Raw genomic sequence first — 13,956 nt, forward strand, 5'->3', positions numbered from 1 at the left:
GGCAAGTTATTGTTGCCTAAGGTAGCATTAGTGGGCAATAAATTTGTCACTGTCTTAATTGTAGAGGAAAATAATTTCACAAAAATGTTCTCAGACTTTCAAAATTAAAAAAGGAAACCATTTCCATTGTTTGAATTTTGATTTCCCCCATATTTCTCCCATTTTATTACAAAACACTTTGGCTTTGAGTACATTATTCCTGAGTGTAACAAATAAGGGTTTTTAAATGGCCAGTGGCATTATATTAAACAGCACAGGACCTTCTGAAGCCTTCTGGTATTAAGAGGGGTCATTCTTCAGCATTGCCAACCCCAAGCACTCAAAAATCAGGAGCCACTATTAAAAGTAATGAGATTTCACATTAATAATTATTTTCAGTAGGGCTTAGAAGCCCCTGCTGTGCTAGGTGCTGTACAATCACAGGACAAAAGAATGGTCCCTCTCCCATGCAGCTTACAAGCTGACGAAGTGGAAAGCTTACGTTCCAATACATCTGTTAGTCTATAAGGTGCCACAGGACGCTTTGTTGCTTACAGATCCAAACTAACACGTCTACCCCTATGAAGCTGAGGAAAGTGAACATTATGGGTTGTTCTTATTTGCTCTCTGGTCTTGGGGACCTGGGGCTTCACAGCTGCAATGGTCCCCTCACCAGCACACGAGCTGGAAGCTTGCTTCAAAACATCCCGCAAGTTCCTTCTAAATGACAGAACTGGCCGCGAAGCCTCCCGTCGCTAGGGGCGCGGCGCCCCACAGCCAAGGCGGAGCAGGGACCGACGCCGGCTTAGACACAGCGGACCCCCGGCAGCGCGACTCAACCCAGCCCCATCCCGCGCAGTGACTGCACGCAGGAGGCTCGAACGCTGCGGTCTAGACTGCTGGGCAGGTCGCGCGCACTCCGAGCCCACGCGCTAGCGCCAAACCCCGCCCAGAGCTCGTCACTTGACTTGCGGCGCTCATGCGCAGTCTCCCAACAGGCGGTGCTTTTTTTTTTTTTTTTTTTTTTTGGCCCCCTTCAGCTCTACTGGTTCCGGGTCAGAGGTGAAGACGCTTTACGCACGTGGCTGCGGGGATAGGTCGTCTCGCTTCTCTGTATTCCAAGGCGCGTGCGGCGGGAGCGGCTCGGTAGGGACCAGTCCTTCCCCCCCAGTCGCTGTAGAGCCGCGGCTTCCCCTCCCCCCCGTGAGACGGGCAGAGCCAGCACCCCCAGCTCCCGGGTGCTTGGGTACGGGGACCCCCCATGAAGCTCGGCCAGAGCCAGCGTCCCCCAGCTCCTCTCCCCCCCCCCCCCGCCGCGCGGCAGAGCTGGGGTGTCTGGCCCCTGGTGCATGGAAACGCCCCGGGCGCTTGGGCAGAGCTTGTGCTCTGGGAAATCTTACAGCGCGCTGGGTCCGGGGGGCGTGTGATAAATTGTTCCGTGTAGAGGCAGGGGGGTGGGGGTCACCGGGAACGCAGCAGTGTGAACATACAAGGACTTGGTCCCCGTTACCCCCCATGGTAGGCCCGTGTGTGCCCGCACGTGCCCATTGAACGTGTTGGTACCCCCGGCTGAGCTGCTGTGTAACGAGAGCTGTAGTCCACGAAAGCTTATGCTCTAATAAATTTGTTAGTCTCTAAGGTGCCACAAGTTCTCCTGTTCTTTTTGCGGATACAGACTAACACGGCTGTTACTCTGAAACCTAGCCTTTAGTTAGTTGCTCAGCTGTTTTATTGTCGGTAAACTCATCAGGCTTTGCTGAAAATCAGAAAAAAGAGTCTCCTGTGAGATCAAATGCAGTTTGTTCCAGGGTTGCTTTATTTGTGTGTGGTGAGTTTTTTTATTTATTGTAATATTATGGCTTCTTCCACAGAAATATAAAACATGACATCCCTCGCCCACCAGCTGAAACGGCTTGCTCTCCCTCAGAATGACCCCAGCCTTTTGTCTCGAAGTGAAGCAGCATCCTTGCTGTTTGATTGCAAGGAAGCTGCCAATATTGACAGAGACACCTTCTTTGCAATAGGTAAGTGTGACTATAGGGACACCATCAGCTTAAACCCCACATTTCTATCAGAAAATGTTAGGTTCTTCTGCTGTTGTGGGTAACACTATGACTGAAAGTGGTTAGAGGAAAAACGATTGTTTTGTTTTGTGCCTTTGAAAGCACTTTGATTTAGTTAGTTTCCTCTTTCTCTTTTATAGTCTCCCTGGTTGTGTAGGTCTTTCCCACTGGAATGTAGGAGAGTAAAACTTCTTAAAATAGAAAAATGTGTTTGTAAAACCTCAGACATTACTAGAGAGATTGGGGAGCAAGTGTAGTACCTGAAACTACTTTTTACCTAGTTTATTAAACTGACCTCATTTTAACATGAAGATGACCTTTTAGCTTATCACAATCTATATCAGGGGTCGGCAGCTTTTCAGAAGTAGTGTGCCGAGTCTTCATTTATTCACTCTAATTTAAGGTTTCACGTTCCAGTAATGCATTTTAATGTTTTTAGAAGGTCTCTTTCTATAAGTCTATAATATATAACTAAACTATTGTTGTATGTAAAGCAAATAAGGTTTTTAAAATGTTTAAGAAGCTTCATTTAAAATTAAATTAAAATGCAGAGCCCCCCCAGACCGGTGGCCAGGCCCCAGGCAGTGTGCGTGCCACTGAAAATCAGCTTGCATGCCACCTTTGGCATGCGTGCCATAGGTTGCCTACCCCGACCTATATCTAATGTAGCATAGGTATTTCTAAGGTATCTGTTAGCTTTGTATTTAAGCACCAAAGGAATCCATGTATTTCAGTGGTTCTCAAACTTTTGTGTTGGTGACCCCTTTCACATAGCAAGCCTCTGAGTGCAACCTCCCTCTTATAAATTAAAAACACTTTTTTATATATATTTAAAACCATTATAAATGCTTGATGCAAAGTGGGGCTTGGGATAGAGGCTGACAGCTCGCTACCCTGCTCCCCCCATAATAACCTCATGACCCCCTGAGGGGTCCCGACCCCCAGTTTGAGAACCCCTGATGTATTTGAACATTTGGTTCTCTCATGTCTCCCTCTGTTGGTTTCCTTGCTTTACTTGCACCCAGAGTCACTTTGCACTGAGTTTGTAGTATTTACAAGCCTGTCTACAATAATGAAATAGGTTTTTTTATTTTATTATGCTGTAAAAGGAAGAACTCATTTGATATATACACTGTTCTTTGCATCTCTGTATCTTATAGATCAGAAAATAATGTATTTTAGTTTAGTTCTAAAAAGTACTTCTCATTTCTTATGCTTGTTTGTTGGTGAAAAGTTGTGTTGTACTTTTTCCTCACCAATTTAAAAACTGTCTAAATGCAGCAAAAGCTCTTCTCCTAGACATGTAGAAAATTCCATATTGGTTATTCTGCTGTATGTTCTGTACATAGTAGACACTTAATACTTTTTACTATTGTTATAGCATTTTGCTCCTTGTAACACTGCTATAATGCAAGAGTGATAAGTACTGATTTTACAGATGAAGAAACTGAGGCAGAGGGAGGGTTTGATTTGTCCAAATTCACAGATGAAGCTTTACTGTCAGAGCGGGGATTAGAATTACAGAGTTATTGGTTTCTAGTCCTGTGCCCAGATCTCTAGTGAGCTATGCTTGCCTACTTGGATTGTCATATCTATCTCTAGTATACAAAATCTACTTCGTGTAACAGTATGACCTTACAGTTATGGGAGGGGGGAAAACATTTTACTATAACAGTTTAGTTTGCATAACTCATTTAATGAAGGTGATGTACAGGAGTGCAGTATGAAATATTGCAGACTAAAGTTGATGATTCTTGGATGGGAAGGAGAAGAATGTTTTGAGGTAGAGAACTGTTGTGTTTAAACCATTTTCACATACTTCTCATAGGGTGCACTGGCCTCGAAGAGCTGATGGGGATTGATCCTTCCTTTGAGATGTTTCATTCTACTTTGTTCAGTCTCACATCAAAGGGCTTGGAGCGCAGTGTTCAGACTAAAGCAGTAAATGAGCAGCTGGATGAGAATATTTCATCATTCCTGATTCATCTGTCTCCTTACTTCATGCTTAAACCAGCACAAAAGTGCCTGGAATGGCTAATTCACAGGTAATCAAATAAATCACATGCAAGTCAATAGATAAGTTTATGAGAGATACATGGGTTTTTTTAGAATAATTTGGGTGTGATTTGGCCCTAGTTTCCTTGAACTACAGGTCAAATCCTGGCACAATCAACTCAAACTTTCATTATTACTAGGGAAGATAAGTTTAGTTCCTTGCAAATCAGTATATGGGTCTGTTACAGGAGAACTTAACAAGGGTCTGTATTCTCTCTGGGACCACTAAAGATTCCATGGCATTCTATGTACGGGTTTGTCCGACTGTCTTTCACCAAAGTTTCCCAGTTCTGTAGTTGGCTCTTCTGGGATGGAGCAGCAGCTGCTGCTGCATTTTGCAGGAGATTATGATGCATTTATTTGATAACATTCAGAATGAAAGCGGCTATGTAAAATTGATGTATTTTCAATATAATATGTGAACTCTGTGCAATATAGTCTAGTCTAATAGTATAATATTTTGGTATGTGCTAAATATTTTTGAACTCCAAGGAACTGAAAAGAGTGGGAGAGAAAATGGACCAGATATTTTGTAATATGCTACTGTCCTTATTTACATAAGATGATTGTGGATATAGAAAGTAGAAAATACTTCATAACACTAAAGCATGAATGGCTGTTGCACACGCATCCCTTGGGTTGCAGAATTGCTCTGGCCTGTCTTATGCTGAAACTCAAACTAGATGATCATAATGATCCTCACTGGCTTTAAAATCTTTGAAAATGAAACAGCATTTGTTTCCCTTTAACTAATTAGGGTAGAAAGATAATTTCCCTGTGAGCAGGTTATTCCATAACTGCTGGGTGCAGGGTCTCCTGCTTCTTCATCTGAGCATCTGATCCTGGATGCTACAGGACCAGATGGACTTCAGGCCTGATTCAGCATAGCATTTTAAGTTTAATGTTTTTATTTTAAATCTGTGTATGGACCTCGTATGTATGGACCTCGTGCTACGAAATTTCTGATTGTGTTTGCTTTTTTCCTTAGGTTTCATATCCATCTTTACAACCAGGACAGTTTGGTTGGTTGTGTTTTGCCGTACCATGAGACTAAATTGTTTGTGAGAGTTATCCAGCTGTTAAAAATTGGAGACCCAACTCATAAATGGAATTGGTTGCATCCAATTCAGGTAAAGTAGCTAAAAGATACAGTTCAGAGGATGTATGAGAAATAGTACTTAGTGAGGTCCTGGTCCTGATATTGTATCTATTAACGTGGCCCCTCCCACCGCATTTGCAGCCCCATGGTTGTGGGTCTTGGCTACAAGATTCTGTTGCAGGAATGGGGCCCCAATGTCCACATGTTGTTCCTGATCTCTCTCTTTAAGGGAAAATTAATTATAGCCCTTGTTTTGATAAAGAAAAAAAATATTTTTATTATTAGTATGTTTGCAGTCAACTTGGAAATATATATTTATTATTAGTATATATAGTTTTATAAAATGATAAGGAGAAGAAATGAAGTCCAGTGAGAGGAAACCATTACTTATTTCAATTTAAATCAGGGTATCAGTGATCATTTAATATGGTTTGGAGAGATGAATGAAGTCTGTGTGTGTGTGTGTATGTTTGATTTCACTTTAGAATATTCTTAAGTTTATTTATATTTTTATATCCCTTTTCTTTGATTTTTGTCATGGACAGAAACCAGGAGTCCCCCTTGCTAGGGGTGCTTTGATTACACACTGCTACAAAGATCTGGGTTTCATGGATTTCATTTGCAGTCTGGTGACAAAATCTGTAAAGGTTGGTAAATTCTTCTAGTTCTGTTGGCCTGTGTGTGTTTCTTCCCCCTCCCCTCTTATGTATATGCATCATGGTGTGCTGTTTTTGCACGTTTTGATTCGTGTAGCGGTAAACACACTCAATACACAGAAGTGTCTGAAAATCTTTTTTCTTTGAGCCCACTCTTATTTACTGAGATATTAAAACCTAATAGAAATTAGTGTAATGTTGTCATTGGGAACAATACTGAAAATTCTATGGATCAGACCATTGGTCCTTCTGCTCTGATGTTTTGCTTCTGGTGGTGGCCAATATCTGAGGCAAAATTGGAAAATCCCAAGTGGGAGAGACAAAGTGAAGTTAGCAAACTGTGCAGTGCTGTATATACAGTGGGAGGTGATGGGGAGAAGGAGCTTTAGCTGGAGGAGGCTGTGGCAAAGGAAATTGTTTTTTGGTTAATGCAGGAAATTGAATGATGTGCTAGAGTGACTTCACAAGACTTTTACTGTAATTCTTATGGAGAAAGCTGAGATGCTTTTATTTTATATATTTAAAAAAAAAAGCCACCTGATTCCTGCCACTCTATTCGCAAATAATTTTTGCGCTTGGGCACCTCTTTCATAGGTGTCATGGCTATTTTAAGTGTGTGCTTTGAAATGTTAACAATAGTTTAAATTGTGGGTGTTAGATCCATTGATCTCAGGATGGTAGAAAGAATCATAGTTTTCAATCACTGGCAAAAAACAAAACAAAAAAACCAATAGTAATAAAATCTTAGAAGAACGATAGATGTAGCAGTCACAATTCCTTAAACTTTTGGAATATGCCAAAATAAGCAAAATGCAAATACAGTGGATTTCACTTATTAGCAACTTCTCAGTTCCTGACAAAGAATTGCTGTTATAAGTGGCAAAGCAGGTTTACCGGGCTGCAGCCAGGAAAGGGAGCTCTGGGACTTGCCAAGCACCAGCATAGGCATGTTTGCAGAGTTGAAGCTAGAAAAGGCACGTCCCAGTGCTTCCTTCCCTGGCTGCAGCCCTTCAAACCTGCCTGCAGTCAGGGCCTTTCTTCCAAAATAGTTCAGTCAGTGGCATGCCATTGCCAGTATCCAAATCCCATGAACAATAAAGTCAATGGGACAGGATTGGTTCCTGGCAAAATGTTGCTATTAATCAGAAGTTGTTAATATCAGAAGTGCTATTAAGCAGAATCCTGTAGTAACAGGAACTCTTAACATGAGACCTTAAATATTTTATTTATGTTTTTGATGATCTTCCTAATGCCTAAGTAACTATTTCCCCTTCGTTCTAGATCTTTTCTGTGCATCATGGTGGCGTCTCTCAGTTGAGGGTCCTGTTTACTTTTTATGCCTCCACCATCGTGTCTGCTCTTGGGGCTGTAGAGAAGATAACGGACACTATAATCTCCAAACTGCTCCCTTACATACAAAAGGTACCCAGTATTTCATTCTCTTGCATGATACAGTGTGGCTTATTTTGCCAACTAGAATCCTGTAATTAACTTCCAAGAGGGATTTTCACCCTGGAATAAATTAGAAAAGAGACTAGGTAAACAAAACACAGCTCACTTTTCTGTGTTCCTGTTGCTGCTTCTGCTGACTATTAAAGATGTACAATATGTGTTGACCTCACAATCCTGCGTGATGGAGCAAACCTTGACCAGTTCAGGGTTGCTATTGTTGGACTGCATAGGGAGCTGTGTCTGCCTGGCTATGATCTGATACACTTCTCATAATACAGCACTTTTTGAGGCTGAGGGAGTCTAGATAACTATAGCTAAGGCCCTCCCAACTTCACGGCTGTGAAAAACGCGTCGTGGACCGTGAAATCTGGTCTTTTGTGTGTTTTTACCCTATACTGGATAGATTTCATGGGGTAGATCAGCCTTCCTCAAACTGGGGGTCCCGACCCAAAAGGGAGATGTGTGTGGGGAGGAGGTCGCAAAGTTATTGTAGGGGGAGTGCGGTATTGCCACCCTTACTTCTGCGCTGCCTTCAGAGTTGAGTGGCCGGAGAGCAGTGGCAGATGGCCAGGCACCCAGCTCTGAAGGGAGCACCCTGCCAGCAGCAGTGGAGACGTTAGGGTGGCAATACCATACCTCTCCACCCTTACTTCTGCACTGCTGCCTTCTGAGCTGGGTGGCTGGAGAGTGGTGGCTGCTGACTGCGGGCCCAGCTCTGAAGGCAGTAGCGCAGAAGTAAGTGGCAATACCATACAATGCCATCCTTACTTCTGCGCTGCTGCTGGCGGCAGCTCTCTACCTGCTTTGCTACAGTGTTAATAAGCATATGTCGTCTTCTTCTCTGTCTAGATTTGAGGTTTAATTAGCTCACTAAAGCTTTAACATGATGAAAAGGGGATAATGCACTTGCATTAATGTTGCCCAAAGAGTATTCCTGTACTGTTATTTAGACAAACTGTTTTTAAACTTAAACTTGGCAGAAATGCACTTTGAATTCTTTCTCTCTTGGTAGGGTTTGAAATCCTCTCTAGTGGATTACAGAGCTGCAACCTACATGATCATCTGCCAGTTGGCAATGAAAGTAACAATGGAGACCTCCTTGGTGCAGTCCTTGACGTTACAGATCAGCAAGAATTTGACAAAAACACCTTCTCTAGCCAGGGAAGGGCTGGCCTGCCTACTCGTTCTTCTTCAGAACCAAAAGGGAGAGGGTCTTGGGAAAAAGTAAGTATACATGAGTTGACAGATTCCCTCTTAATAGTTGAGTCCTAAAGATGGAAACTAATGATATTTAAAAGGATTCTATCATTACCATAGGGTGGTCACACCACTATAGTTATGGTTGAGACTACCATACTGTTTAACAGTCAATATTTCAAAGTGCTCTAAAATCCACTTGCGAAATCAAGATTGTTTTGAAGATTTCTGTGCCTCGTCAGGGGTAGAGTTAGTGGTACAAGTTTGAGGTCTTTTTGTCCAGGCGTTGCTCAGATATAGTCTCTTCTCCCCCCCCTCTCCCTCCCCCGGAATAAGGTGCTTGTAATGTTCAGGTGTCAACCCCAAAAGCATGAGGCGATTAGCTTGAAAACTGGTATGCCGCAAGAGGGGCTAGGGTAGAGTCCATAGTGCAAATTTGGGGTAATTTGGTCAGTGGTTTCCTGAGTTACAGCCCCCCTTAAATGAGCTGTTTATAATATCATGTTCTTATTTTTTGATGCAGAGTTAAGAAGAATTTTTCTTGAAATGTATAGCATGGGCTGCTCCTGGAAACAGCTGTTGACCAGTACAAAGGACCAGTTCAAAAATATTTCTAAAGTTTCTGCACCCTAGAAGCTTTATTGCTAATGCTTACAGATCTGTGAGAGTTATTGTTTACTCTGTGTTTCACTCCCTAAGGAGTTTCTGGGGAATGTGTTCACATGGTGGCTTAGAGGAACAAGCACTTGAGTGCCAGGGCCATTAGTTAGAATCCTCTTCTCTGGAGTTCTGCATTCGGAGTACATTAGTGCTGTCAACCCACCTTTCCCTTGGTGGGTGGGGCCATGATAATGCTCCTTGTGGAAGTGTTAGTAGTGTACGCAATTCTGAGGAATTTCAGCATCTACTCATCTGCCCAAGTCCTGCGCTGGGACAGTTTGGTGGGCAAGACTGTGTCCAGGATGTGAAGCCTGGCTTGGGGGCAGAATGATACGGAGGAACTAGTTGCCACATTGCAGATGATACCGGAGAGGCCACTGCAAGAGTTCCAACCAGAAATGAATCCAATCTCTGGTGGGATAGGCTTGCTGAACTCCTGCTGGGCACTGGGAACAGACATCCTTGGTGCTGGGCACAGGCACACAGTGCTCATGCAGTATGGAAAGCTGGTAAGAGGCATGGTCAATGTGTGGCACAGCACCCAGGCACTGAGGCGGGAGTGAGAATATCCACTCAGATGAATGGAGCAGTTGGCAACGCTCAGAGCTGTTGTTTCAGGCCTCATTCATCACCAAAAGGTGTCTTCCTTTAATCTGAGCACATCCCATTGAGATGAGTATGCCACTTTACACCTCTGCAATCCTCTTGCTCCCTTTCCTTTCATATCAGCCCCAGAGGCCACTAAGGACAGGCTGCCACCCTGATCAAAACTTCAGTGTGTCACCTCCCTCCTCATAGGCCTAGAGTGGCAGCTTTTGTCATGACAGAGGGACAGCCAGCCAAATCTGCTGCCTTAGGCAGCTGCCTGGTTCACATGTAGCTAGAGCGGCCTCTGCCAGCCCCCATTTCCTCCCTCTTCCCCTGAAGTGGAGTAGGGATTCTAGGGCTCCCCTCCCTGTGTCTGTCTCTCTCTAGTTGGTAGATGTGCTCTTCGCAGCCCACAAGTTACCACATTCCCTCCTGCCCTTGGATCCCCTAGCCCAACTGGGCACTGGAGGAGTGTGGAGCAAGTAGTTGAATGGTGGTGAGGTATTCCAAGAAAGACCCACTCATCTCTCCCCAATACACGCAAGTACCCCTCAGTCTTTCCCTTTTCCCTACCACCACTTTCTTAAGAAACAAGGGAAATAGACTGCCCAAAAACAAGGCAGAGTTATGGTTTATTGGCAGTGCCTTGTACCTTTGCAGAATGTGATATGCACCAATCCTTAAACCTGTGAAAACTGGTAAATGCATCCCTGTAACCCTTTTTATTTTTTTCATTGAGGCTGAGCCACTTGACAATATAATGTGGATAGTTGAAAGTTCTATATAATAGAAAGTGATGGATAAGCTATAACCCAGAGCAATATTCAGTCTTCCTTTTGGTGTTCTCCTGTGCAGGCCATTTCGCTACCTGTGTAATATTCCAGACCTGGTTATTATCCTACATGGCATTTCAGCTGCCTATGACGTCACTCCCCTTCTGCATTACCTGCTGCCGCACCTAGTTTGCTCCATTATTAACTCCGCTACTGGTATGTTAGCATGTGCCCAATGTTTTTTCTGGGTAAACCCTTGTAGCAACTTTGCTAGATAAATCAGTTTTAATTGTTCCTGATGATAGACTGCTCCAAACTGTGAGGGACTGCTCGTGTTTTTCTTTCTGTGAGGCTTGTGGAATAGCTTTGTTTCTTTAAATGCCACAGCAGATTAGTGATGTGCTAGGCACCTAGATATTCATTTGCAGTGCTCCGTTGAGAACAGATGTTCTAGTGAGAGCTACTGTAATTTTATGAAGGTCCTTGACTTGTCAAGTGCTGCACGTAGAACGTCACTTGATAGAACATTTGCCACAATTTTTACTCCAGGCATAGAGTGATAATACTGAGCAGCGTGTAATATTTAATCATTGCAACATCTATAGGAAATAGCTAAATTTTATGGTCCCCATTTTACAGGTTGGGAAAGTAAGGTACAGCACATGGTTACTTGGCTTGACCAAAGGGGCACAGCAGGTTAGTGTTAGAGACGGGGTACGTTCCTGTCTCCCCGTTATGTGCTTAATCCACTAGAGACTGCTGCCTATTTTTTTTCGTGGTTGTTGGTGTAATAAATGTAAAGCGTTTGTAAGATGAACAGTTGTGTTAAAATAATTAGACATTTTTAAAATAATGTTTCTTCTTAAGAGGGGCACGAGGAATCTGAAGTGACAGATAACCATATCTATACGAGACATCTAGAAGCCATACTTACAAGTATACCACTGGAAAAGGATTTAGATCGCTTATTGGCCTGGTGAGCTAATTTCGATTATTTTCCACAATGTATGTTAATTTCAGCTACAATAGCACCTAATTTGTGACAATGTAATTAGCATTGTTTCAGAATATCTGTTATCTTCCCAGCTTTCATGGGTTCCTGACCCGCCCTGATCCTGCAAACATATTGGTGTTTGAACACTGAGTGTTTGACTTCACTGGGACTACTTGCTTGAGCAGAATTAAATACATGGATAAGTCTTTGCGAGATTGGGGCCTTACAAAGAAAAAATTACTTTGGGGATGAAATTTAAACTCAGAAGAAAACCTGTATTTATAACATACGATATGAATCACACAAACTATTCTATTTGTCTCAATTAATAATGCTGATGATTAGTGTTGTCTTGTCAATATGTCTGTTTTGTTTGTGTTTTTGTCATTTTAGTAAATTTCTTGAAGAATTTATTTCCTATGGTGTGGAGAATGAATCTGATTCTACCAAAATGGCTGTGCTCAATAAACAACTTCTTCCTTTCATCCGACTTCTTGAAAGAAAGTAAGTTAGTTTTTATTTCCTATGCATTTTGTGCAATATGAAAGTATGGTAAGTCACCTGTGAATCAATATATTCTTCTCTTAGTAATTTGTGTTCATATGGCATTTATCTAGAGTACCTTTAGCCTAATTATGACTTCATACATGTTACTTAGGTATGCTGAGTGATTTATGCAAGCATAATTTTGGTCTTTTACAGTACATGTAATAAAAGCCAAATCTATCCTGGTACATTCCCCATCACCTTAATATCAGAGCACCTCAGCTGCTAGCCTCTCCTAGCACTCTTAAGTTATACTGAGCCTTTTCTATTAATCATTTACACTAGTGGTCTGCATATTATTGACCAGCTTTATGAAAACACAATCCGATTAATACCCTCTGAAGAATTATTTACTGTAATTTATTGTAAGTGGATGAGGCTTTCTTTAAACAACTAACAAAATCATCCAAAGCACAGGACTTGGTGGTGATGGGGGACTTCAACTATCCAGACGTCTGTTGGAAAAATAACACTGCAGGACATAGATTATCCAAAGTTGTTGGAATGTCTTGGAGACAATTTTTTATTTTAGAAGGTGGAGAAAGCTACTAGGGGAGAGGCTGTTCCAGATTTGATTTTTGACAAATAGGAAGGAACTGGTTGAGAATTTGGAAGTGGAAGGCAGCTTGGGTGAAAGTGATCATGAAATGGTAGAGTTCATGATTCTAAGGAATGGTAGGAGGGAAAACAGCACAATAAAGATAATAGATTTCAAGAAGGCAGACTTCAGTAAACTCAGGGAGTTGGTAGGTAAGATTCCATGGAAAGCAAGTCAAGGAGAAAACAGTTGAAGAGTGACTTGGCAGTTTTTCAAAAAGACTTTATTAAGGGCACAAGAGCAGTCTATCTGATTGCATAGGAAAAATAGGAAGTATGGCAAGGGACCACTCTGGCTTAACCAGGACATCTTCAATGATCTGAAACTCAAAAAAGAGTCATACAAAATGTGGAAACTAGGTCAAATTAAAAATGATGAATATAAACAAATAACATAAATATGTAGGGACAAAATTAGAAAGGCCAGGGCACAAAATGAGATTAAACTAGCTATAGACATAAAGGATAAGAAGAAAATTACTCTGAAACTATAGAAAATAATGGTGATCTTGAAGGTGGATAGTCTTCAGAATCCTGTATGTTGAGGATGGATTCTCCTAAACAAAATAAGTCAATGCAGTTATTTAATTATTATTACCATACTACTCATTTAGTACTACTGATTGCATTCAGTGTCACTCAGTACTACTTAAAGGTGAAATTGTAAAAGGAAGATCTGCCTGTTTCAGCTATTTATTTTTTATCACAACTGCATCTAAAATGCTAGTACCATAGAGTAACAACTATATTTTTTGCTCAAACATGAGAATTCAAGAATAGTCCAGAAGGAAGACAGGCAGTCCTTAAGAAAGAAGTATGAAATAAAAAAGTTTACCAACCTGAAGATCCTGCATGTTCAGACCTATTCCTTTCATCATCTTCAGTGCAGCTTCCTCCTGAGAAGGAACACTTCCCATGATGTTGTTTCATTCGGGCAACTAGGCCCTGCATTTCTTTGTTGCACTGATTGCATTTTGCATGCATGCCTGTCTTACCCACAGGTAGAGGAACTTCATTAAAATATTCCCAAACTAGGTCTCTTTTACGGCCTGCTGCCATTATAGGTTTTCCCTTCTAGTGGGAGAATGGTATGATAGATCTCAGATCAATGAAGGGGCTACACTCAGAAAGACCTCAAGACTTCTGGAATATGCTGCTCAAACAGTTTCACTTTTGTTTCTACTGCCTGTCCCTCCCTTCTCACACTTATCTCCAGACTTCTTCTCCCTGTCCAGATTTATTCCGCCCCCAACAATCTTCCATTCATTGAACTTTTTGAAACTTTGCACTTTTAGAG

At 42.0% G+C, this 13,956-nt stretch overlaps 1 protein-coding gene across 2 annotated transcripts in view; it reads left to right on the plus strand.

Moving 5' to 3' along the window:
* The first annotated feature begins 1,029 nt into the window (after positions 1–1,029).
* Positions 1,030–13,956, plus strand: part of HEATR1 (HEAT repeat containing 1) — a 54,335-nt gene continuing 41,408 nt past the window's right edge. For both annotated transcript variants that reach the window (XM_034765053.1, XM_034765054.1), the window contains exons 1-10: positions 1,030–1,125; positions 1,851–2,003; positions 3,871–4,087; positions 5,086–5,227; positions 5,742–5,843; positions 7,134–7,274; positions 8,317–8,528; positions 10,605–10,738; positions 11,390–11,498; positions 11,910–12,020. In XM_034765053.1, coding sequence (XP_034620944.1) covers positions 1,862–2,003; positions 3,871–4,087; positions 5,086–5,227; positions 5,742–5,843; positions 7,134–7,274; positions 8,317–8,528; positions 10,605–10,738; positions 11,390–11,498; positions 11,910–12,020 — 1,310 coding nt within the window. In that variant the 5' untranslated portion in view covers positions 1,030–1,125; positions 1,851–1,861. The remainder of the gene's footprint in view (positions 1,126–1,850; positions 2,004–3,870; positions 4,088–5,085; positions 5,228–5,741; positions 5,844–7,133; positions 7,275–8,316; positions 8,529–10,604; positions 10,739–11,389; positions 11,499–11,909; positions 12,021–13,956) is intronic.

The sequence above is a fragment of the Trachemys scripta genome, chromosome 3 (assembly GCF_013100865.1).
Source record: "Trachemys scripta elegans isolate TJP31775 chromosome 3, CAS_Tse_1.0, whole genome shotgun sequence".
Taxonomy (NCBI): Eukaryota; Metazoa; Chordata; order Testudines; family Emydidae; genus Trachemys; species Trachemys scripta.